Source organism: Mus pahari, chromosome 18, assembly GCF_900095145.1.
Source record: "Mus pahari chromosome 18, PAHARI_EIJ_v1.1, whole genome shotgun sequence".
Classification (NCBI taxonomy): Eukaryota; Metazoa; Chordata; class Mammalia; order Rodentia; family Muridae; genus Mus; species Mus pahari.
This window is the reverse complement of record NC_034607.1, coordinates 50,480,556-50,490,215: the sequence shown is the minus strand read 5'-3', so window position 1 is coordinate 50,490,215 and position 9,660 is coordinate 50,480,556. Positions and strand designations below refer to the sequence as shown.

The following is a 9,660-nucleotide window of genomic DNA, read 5'->3' as shown; positions in this document are numbered from 1 at the left end:
AGTTCTCTTCGTCAAGGTTTCCTCTGGCCACCGTTTCTGAGACTTACGGCAGGAACTACGTCACTGGGCAGCTAGGGCAGCAGCTCGGTAGCAACCGAGGCGCAAGGCTGGAACGTCGCCAGCACTCCGGGATCTGCACGGTCGGCCCTTCCCGGCATTCCTCGGTGTCGCTCCTAGTTGGCCCCCCACAAGCCCTTGCGCGCGCATGGGCGGAGTCGACCTCTAGGAGGCTCTACCAACTGCAAAGTGGAGGGGTGCTGTCGCCTGGCTCGCTGAGAGCCGGGGCGCTGGACAGGGGAACAGGGACACTGCGAACAGAAGACAAAAAAACGGTCGATCGGAAAACAGAAGGCGGAACCAGGGTATCGCGCGAGCTCGGCTTGCCTCTCCCGTGAGCCTCGGCGGGGATCCACCTCCCCCTCCGCTGGACGCCCTCGGCCCTTAGTTTGTCCCAGTGGGGAGGCGACCTGGTCGTCACGTGCTCCTCCAGGTCCTCTGCAGGAGCGTGCATCCTGCCTTGGGTACGCTGAGCCATGGCAGCCCTGCTGAGACCCGCGCGTTGGCTGCTCGGGGCCGCGGCGGCCCCGCGCCTCCCGCTGTCCCTGCGCCTCCCTGCGGGCGGCCCCGGCCGTCTGTCCTCCGTCGCCCGGGTTGCGGCTGTTGGTGGCCGGCCCGCTGCAGGGTGAGTACCGGACCCTTCCTCTTGACCGGCTACGGTGGACGGGCTGGTGTCCTGCTCGTTAGCTCCAATTCCGTGGTCCTGGCCTCTCTGGCATGAGGCCTCCCCCCACACCCCCCATGCTTTGCCAGTGGTTTGGGGTGACAAGGTTGAGCGTCTTGCGAAGGTCATGGTCGAGGGCATGGCTGGCTTCCGGCTTGCTGCTTGAGGTCGCCACCTGCTCTAGCTGTGGACCGCCGGTGAAGCTCAAGGGCTTTGGGGGAGTGGGTGGTGCTGAGGTGGGGGTAGGGGTTGTACCTTTCCGTAGGAGTACCCTTCCTGGGTGCTCTCCCACACTGGTGACCAGTGACCTGCTAGTCTGTTTTTCTATTTCTTTTTCTTGGGGATGGGGTTTGAAGTTCTGAGTGATCCAGGGCTAGTTTAGAACTTGACATTTGATCATGGCCAGTTCGGGTTTTTGCTTGCGTTGTGCTGAATGGAATTTTCCTTCAGTATTTACACAGATGTCATGGGTTGGAGATTGTCTCAGTAGAACGGATTAAAGGACACGTGCAAGGTGCTCTATTGGGAATCTATGCACTTACTGCAAAAACAAGTTAAGTTCCTAGTTAGTGTCATGTATTTTTGTGAGTGTGCCTTTCTGGATTGAGGTTATAGGGATACGAGTGTGTTCATTTAACGAACATAGATATTCAAGTCACCTGATAAACAAAGATGGGTGCTTAGGTTTTAGTACCAGAAAGAAATTGACAGTTGAAAGATCCACACAAGAACTTTGGGGTTTAGCAAACAGACTTAGGAAGTATGATCTGGAGTGGGTAGCCACGGACTGAGGGTGCTTCGGTTTATTTGCATAATGCTACTGGAAAACTCACTCTTACAGCCCAGGCTGTAAGTTTCTTTAGGTACACGGTGGACACAGTCTAAGGTTAGGACTATTTCGTGAGATACAGGGCTTGATGTGTAGTATAATACACTGTAATAGAAGTAACTGTCTTCATGGGCCAGCCCGGCACGGCGAGATGAAAGAAATGCATTATGATGTCTGAACAACTTGGTTGTCTTTGGAGAGATGCTTATTTGTAAGTTAAGGCCTTGCCTCTATTTTTGTGGTAGGCCTGAACAGTGAAATCATACCCCTCACTTTCATGTCTTCTGAGACAGCGGTGCCAGTTCCTTTATTTCCTTTAGTGACTAGAGTCTAGTCCTTCACATGAGTGACACATCGGGGTGTTTATCAGACCCGGGTTCTCCTTCCTTGCTGTGTACTCTTGGATGGACCTTTGAGCAAGCTCCCCTGGAGCTTTGTAAAGCTGGGTGTCTTTGTTAACCTTGTTCAGTCATTCAGCATCCGGGTGTCTCTTCAGAAGCTCTCTCTTCCACGATCCGAAAACTGGCCGCATGGGCCAGCATGGTGGCTCATCAAGAAAAGGCACCTTCTCTGCAAGCCTAGTGACCTTAGTTTGATCGCAGGACCCACATGGAAGGAGAGAATGGCTCCCAAAACTTGTTTCTGACCTCCACAGTATGCATGCACATACAAAATATAAATGGAAGAAAAGCTGTAAGTAGTAGCATGACTATGCCGGGGTGACCCCCACGTGTATTTCCCTGTAGAAGGGAAACTACTCAGGCACATTACATGGTCTTGTTCACGCTGTGTTCAGGTCATGGCAGCCAGTGAAACAGTATTTGTTTTCTTTCTTTGGACTTTGAACACTTTCCTGCCAGTCTCCTGTCCCACAGCCTCTAAGCCTGTCTGGAAAACACAACCTTTCTCGGGATTCTATTTATTCTAGAAGCTTCCCACTTGCTCTCTTCCTTGCCAATGGTTTCCTGTCTCCTTTGCTAGCTTCTCATTTACTGTCCTACACTGTTCATACACCACGCCTGAGGCTTCATTCCATGTCTTACTATTTTATTTATTTATTTTTTGAGACAGTATCTGTATATAGATACCTGGCTGTTTTGGGACTTGTACCAGGTTGGCCTTAAACTCACAGAGAATGACCTGTTTCTGCCTTCCAAGTGCTGAAATAAAATGTGTGTACCATATGACCAGAATCTTAACTATTCAGAATAAAAATATTCTTTCTGTTGTATGTGTTTGTGTGTGTGGTGCCTTCAGGTGTCGAGGCCCCTGGAGATGTACTGGGTTCTGGGTACTGGACTTGGGTCCTTTGGAAGAGCAGGAAGTGGTCTTAACTGCTGAGCCACCTCCCCAGCCCCGTTTACTTTTTTAAAACCATAGAACTCATGCTCCTTGCAGAATAACAATCTTCCTTAACTGTCACCCAGAGAGAGCCAGTGTCATACTGTTAGTGTGTTTCCAAAAGTCATTTATGAATGTGTGGATGTGTGTTGGTTTTCCTTCAGTTTTGCTGGAGACACCGTAGTTACCAAGTGTGTTTCGGGCCTGAGTCTCTGACAGAGTCTGGCTCTCTTCCTCTCCTTTCCAGGATGCCCCTTTCTGTCAGCTCTGCTCCTCAGGATGGTGTCACACCTCTGCCTTCTTCCCCTTCTGTCAGCTCTGCTCCGCTCACGTTGTACATTAGATGCTCACGCGCTTAGAGGCTTTGCCGCAGCGGCTCCTGCCTCCTCACTTGTGTGTTCTCCTTGTAGCTGACCCTGTCATCTCCAGCGCCTTAGGCACTGCTTGCCTCTCTAGCCTGGCAGCTGCATTGCTTTTCCTGGAGGTGGACGTCAGTTGGAAGCTCCTTGCCCAGCTACAGGTACTTCAGACCCAACACTGGAACCCAGCTGTGAGTGTTGTCGTTTCTGTTACTCAGAAAGAGCCCACGTGTGTTGTGCTTTGTTGTTGTTTGTTTATTTTCCCACATACATCTTGCTGTCCCCTTTCATAAACAAATGATAAAATTCTGGGAGCTCTGCTTCATCTGGAGTGGGTGCCCCCTCTCTGGTGCCTCCATCATCCTTTCCCCAGGGTTACTGGAAAAGTGGCCATGTCATTTCATGTTCCCGGGTAGGCACTGCACGGGCTCCGCTGCAGCTGTTTCCAGAGCTACGGCCTGGCAGCTGCTCTCACAGGTGTTTTGGAAACTGGAGTGGTCTCACACCTTCTGTCTTTCCATGCAAGCTCTTGTCCCTGCCATAGCAAAACTGATCATGTGAACATGTGGAGTCTGATGATGGAGACCTGGCCAGACTGGGACTCTGCTTGTCTTAGCAAGCCTGCAGACGACAGAGGTGCTGTCCAGCTTCACTGGACCAAGAGGTGCAGCTCTCTGCTTTTGAATGTGGTGTTCATGCTCCTGTGCTGAGAATTCGCTTCCATTGGCAGGCCTTTTCCAACTGCCTCTGCCATTTGTCCCTTAAGTCCTGGTTCATACATGACCACCAGATGCTATTACATGTGACACTGTAGACCTGTTGTTAGTCCTTAAAGGACTTCTCTTACTGCATTGCCCCCTTGAGGTCTAACTGTGTTCATGGAGTAGCTGTCAGACATTCAACAAACAAGTAATATTGAGAGGAGGGGTAGTATGAGGTCCTCTCTGTGCTGCAGTGTGACGCTGTGGGGTGTGGTCCTGGGGTGTGCTGCTGCTACACTGTGGTCCTGGGGTGTGCTAGTGCTGCTCTGTGGTGCTGCGTGTTCACCTCGGTTTTGCTTTCTGGCTCTGCTGTTCTGAGTTGGACAAATAGGCATTATTGAGTGAAATTGTTAGAATAGCTTGATGTGTTTTCACAGTCAGCACCCAGGAATATGCACCTCTGTATAGTTCTTGCTCTTCAGTTTCCCTTTTAGTGTTTCTTCTCTCTCCTTTTTAAAAGCCAGTTCTTCTGATTTTTACCTTCTCTGTGAAGAGGGTCAGGAGGCCTTGCTCTGGCCTGCTGCTTCTCCCATTGGCTACTCCAACTTCCCTGAGATTTTAGAGTCATCCCCACGTTCACCTTCCAGAGGGAAGCTAACCCTGTAATTTTGAAGCCAAGTGTGTGTGGAGGTGCACCTAGCTAGATGCTTGTGGCCCAGAGGTGAACATTATGCTATCATTGGAAGAGAAGAAAACATTCTCTTTTTACCAAACATTTTGGAAAGCTTTCAATAGTTTTTAAGAGTCTGAGCCTTTGGGCTTGTGAACCCCAAGACTCAGCCTCTGCTCTGTACACAGGCTGCTGGTGAGCAGTAGGAGGCTGTGGCAGGCAGCCCCTTCCATGTATTGGCGTTACACCCTCATAAGAAGAACAAAATACTTGGTTGGTAATTTCAAAAGGGGCAGTCATGTTTATTTTTGGGAAGGAGATCCACCATCTGTCCTTCAGTCTGACTGAGCGTGAGCGTGTGTTCTCATAATGTGTATGGGTGCATGTGCCACAGTAAACATATGAAGTCGGAGGACAACTTTCAGCTTTCTCTTTCCCCCATGAGGATCTGGGGAGAGACCTCAAGAACCAACTGAGGCAAGCAAGTGCCTCTAGCCACTGAGCCACCCACCTCCCAGGCCCAAGGCAGAGCCAGGCCGCACTGTGCGTTCAGAGTGTTTACAGGGAAGACCATGGACTTAGAAGCCACACTTTGATTTTGCATGGGATGGTGAAAAAGCCAGTTGATTGCCATGTTAGCTCCGTGATTGATGTGGTGGGTCCTGACCCAGAGGAGGGTTTGACAAAATGTATGTCGACTGTGAGAAAGACAGCACGGCCAGTCAGAAACAGTGTTGGTGCTGCCGATTGGTGGCCTCAGTGAGTGATGCAGGACGGAAGAGCTTCCTTCCCTGGAGAGAGAACAGCAGGTTGGTTAGGGTGTAGAAGGGAAGAGTACATTTGGAGATCAGGACAGACCTGCGTCCAGACCTGCCTCTTCCATGCCTAGTACCTAGCAAGTGTTTTGATTACGTTTGCTAAGCCTACTTGCCAGGCCCATTAGGGACACTTTCTTAGTGTTGCCCAAACCTAGGGCACTGTGTCCTGCCTGCGGATTTTTACTTGTTGTTGGGCCCATTCTGCGTACTTACTATTTATATATTTAATGTCTTGTTTACATTGATTTTAGGCTTAAATTGACATTTAATAGATTGGTTTTATTTTATGTAAATGGGTGTATTTGTTCACCATGTGCATGTAGTAACCATGGAGACCAGAAGAGGGCATCGGATCCCCTAGAACTGGAGTTACAGATGGTTGGTTACCTATGGGTGCTGGGAATTGAACTTCATCTAGAAGAGCACCCAGTGCTGTTAACCACTGAGCCGTCTCTGAAGCCCTTAAACTAATATTTTTATAACTTTATTTGTCTTAAGCAAAAACGTTAATATGAAAAGAGCTAGATGATTTTTAAAATCTTTTAAGAAGTAAACCTACTGAAATGGAGAATCCTTGTCTACATGTGATGTTGAAACCATCCTGCCTGGAAGTGTATTGTGAGACTTGGTGCGTGATCTCAGTTACTCTAATAACTAACACTCTTGTAAGGGAATGCTGTTGTCCCCTTGGTGAAAACCATTGTGGTTTAGTTTTATGTATGTGAGCGTCTTTCTGCATGTAGATTTGTGTACTGCATGTGTGCCTGGTGCCCACAGAGGCTGGAAGAGGGTGTCACATCCCCTGGAACTGGAGTTTACAGCTGGCTGGGAGCTGTCACATGGGTGCTGGGAATTGAACCTGTTCCTGGAAGAGCAGCCAGTATTCTCAACCACTGAGCCAGCTGTCCTCGTAAGCATTAGGCTTATAGGGAGAGTATCTGAGACTGAGTAATTTATTAGGAGCAGAAAAAAATATTTTTTACAGTTTTGGAGGCCTACAGGTACAGTATTAAAGAAGTGGGCATTGCTGAAGGCCTTCCTTTTTCTTACTTTAAAATGTGTGTGTGTCTATATCTCTGTCTGTCTCTGTGTTTGTCTATCTGTGTCTGTTTCTCTGTATGTATCTGTATCTGTGTGTGTCTGTCTCTCTGTGTGTATGTGTCTGTCTGTCTGTGTCTGTGTGCTCACACACACAGTATCTATGGAGGCCAGAAGACGCCTGTCCTCTGAGAACTGGAGTTAGAGACATTTGTGAGCTGCCAAGTGTGGGTACTGGGAATAGAACTTGGGTCCCCTGCAAGCACAGCAAACACTCAGGGCAATGGAGCTGTCTTCCTAACCCTCTGCTCTTTATTTTCCCTCCCTTCCTTCATGTATTTTGAGACAAGGCCTCAGTACGTATTCTATTAGTGGCCTGTAATTTGCAAGTAGACTAGGCTGGCTTTGAACATTTGACTGTGTCTCCCAAATAATGAATTTAGAGGTGTGTGCCAGACATAGGCACACCTAAAGGCATGTGCACACACTATGGCTTGCATGTCGAGGAGGTTGGAGGACAACTTGTAGGAATTGGTTCTGTTCTTTGACCATGTGGGTCCCAGGGATTGAGCTTTGGCTGTCAGCCTTGGTGGCAAGCTATCATTAATCTTCTTGGCCATCTCTCCAGCCTGGCCTTCTGGTCTGGTCTGATGGTGAAAGGCAGAAGAGCAGGAGATACCTTCCTGAAAGCCTGCCTGAGACTTGCAGCTTGCGGTCCGTAATGGTGGCAGTTGAGATCAGCATCAGGTTTGGAGGGGACAGCATTCAAACCATACTGGAGGAGGTTGTAACGATTCGGCCAAAAGCTCATATTGTGAAAATGGCAGAGCCTGAACCCAGGCCAGTGCGTGCTCTTACCACGGACCCAGGGGAGCCTTCAGTTCGTGTGTGTGAGGGTGACTTGCGGGTGCTCACAACAGTGGCACACAGCAGTGGCAGTAAGCATGCCTTGCTGCAGCATCTTTATGTGGCGTTTTCTCTGTTCTGTGAGGAAAAGGAATTCTGGTATCAGTGAGACTTGTGGCCCAGAGTTTGTGGCTTGGTCAGTGGGCCTTGGGAATGACTCTCCTCCACTGCCCCTGTGGTTGAAGCTTCAGTCTCACTGAGTCCTCTTCCTAGGCGGCCTGCTGTAATTCTCCTCTGGCAGCTGTACAGGGCTGTTTTGTGTTATCAATACAAGTGATCATGTCACAGTCTACTTAAAAGCATTTTAGAGTGAAGGGTCCCTAGGGTAAAACTGCAGCTGTTTCCCTCATAATCCTCTTGTCACCTCTCCCCTGTGTCACTTCTGTTGCTGTGGTGAAGCACTATGGAAAAAAGTCTTAGGCAAAAGAGGCTTCATTTTGGCTCCTGGTTCCAGAGGGATGAGAGTTGATCATGGTGGGAAGGAGGCATGACAGGCAGGGAGCCGAGAGAGCAAACTGGAAGTAGGGTGAGGTTTAAGCTCTCAGGCCCACCCCTAGTGACACACTAGCTCCAGCAAAGCCACACCCCCTAAACCTCGCCACATTGCAGCACACATCCTGCCCAGTGCTGCTTACTTGGCCCATAGACTTTTCAGCCTCTGTCTGGAATACTCAGCAGGTTATGCGCATGACTTCACATCCTTAGTCCTGATATGTTGCTGAGGATGACCCGGAACTCCTGCATCCATCTGCCCCAGCCTCCTGAGTGTTAGGATGAGTGTGTGCACTGTGCCTTCTAGCTCAGACATCTATCACCACTGTAATGTTATCTAAAGTGGAAATTTGCTACTTTTTTTTTTTTTTTTAAAAAAAACAGTGGCCCTTGCTCCTCCTCTTTATATTACTACATCCGAAAATTTAAAAGTTTGAAATACATCAGTTGCCTCACCATCTAACATACTGACACACAGTGCATTCAAATGAACTTGATAAGTTTCTGGGACAAATGTAAAAAAAAAAAAATTCAGGAACCTAATAACATGAAGAAAGATGGTTTGGGAGAAGATGTGTCTGACATATGTGTGAAAATTTTTGTGTTCTGGTTCCAGCGAGAGCCTCAGAGACGTCAGCAGGACTCAGCAGATGGGATGTGAAGGGTGAGCCGTCAGGCAATGAGGTAGTTGTGCTGGTATCTTAGGTCTGGGATAGTGCCCCACAGTGGCTGCAGGTCACCTCACTGACAGGGTAGCAAAGGCTCAGGTAGGAGGAGTGGTGATTGAAAGGTTAAAAGACAGGAGAACTCTCTGATCATAGTACAATGTAACAAAACAAGTTGAGTGTGGAGCTGTGTGGGAACTGCTCTCAGTTGCACAGGTACACTGTAGAGTCCACAGTCCTTATAAAACAGACTGCTTGCCTCACTGACATTAGAGACTCCCACTATCTAGTTGTTCTTGTCTGGTTTGATTTCCACCACTATGCAGTGTGGCTCCTGGATTGCAGCTGGGTGATGTCTCAGATGCTCTGGTCCCCTGCGGGGCTTGTGTCACACAGGACTACCGATGCCAGCATTGGGTCTGCCATTACTTCTTCAGCTAGCTTTTCTGTGATTTGGGAAGTATTTGTCAGTTTTCTCATGTGTAGGATGGAGCTGCCGTTGTAATTTCCTGCTACTCAGTGTGCGTTAAATACATTTAAATATTAATAACATGCTTTTTGTCCTATATGCCTATCCTTACCCTGACAGTTCCTAAGTGACCGTTTCATGCACCAAGGAAGGAGAGAAGGGGTAGATGAGCCTGAAGACTGTAGAGCAGCTTTGCGTGTTCAGTAAAAGGATAGAGTAACTCTTGAAACAAAAACGTGGCAAGTATTTTAAAAATCTACATTTAGAAAGTACATGATCCAGCTTATAATTGGGCGGAACTCTTGAGCAGAACCATCCCTGGAGAAGACTGAGATTGCACATAAATACGGAAAATACCTAAGACTTCACGAGTCAGTAGCAAATGGTAAATGAAGACACTGAGGACCTACGACTACTCCTGGAAGAATGGCCACTTAAACCAAAACTGGAAACCAAATGCTGGCAAGGTTATAAACCACTCTCATTGGCAGCTGTAGGAATAAGCTTTGTATAGCTATTGTAAAAACTAGTTTTATAACCATTTACAAAGTATTTATGTTCTTAAAAAACAGATATGTAAGCCGGGCGTGGTGGCGCACGCCTTTAATCCCAGCACTCGGGAGGCAGAGGCAGGCGGATTTCTGAGTTCGA

General features: G+C 48.4%; 1 protein-coding gene across 1 annotated transcript in view; it reads left to right on the top strand.

Moving 5' to 3' along the window:
• The first annotated feature begins 267 nt into the window (after nt 1–267).
• The window catches only part of Lrpprc (leucine rich pentatricopeptide repeat containing), an 86,712-nt gene continuing 77,319 nt past the window's right edge, over nt 268–9,660 (top strand). The window contains exon 1 of the mRNA XM_021217727.2: nt 268–682. Within this exon, the coding sequence (XP_021073386.1) occupies nt 534–682 (149 nt within the window). The 5' untranslated portion in view covers nt 268–533. The remainder of the gene's footprint in view (nt 683–9,660) is intronic.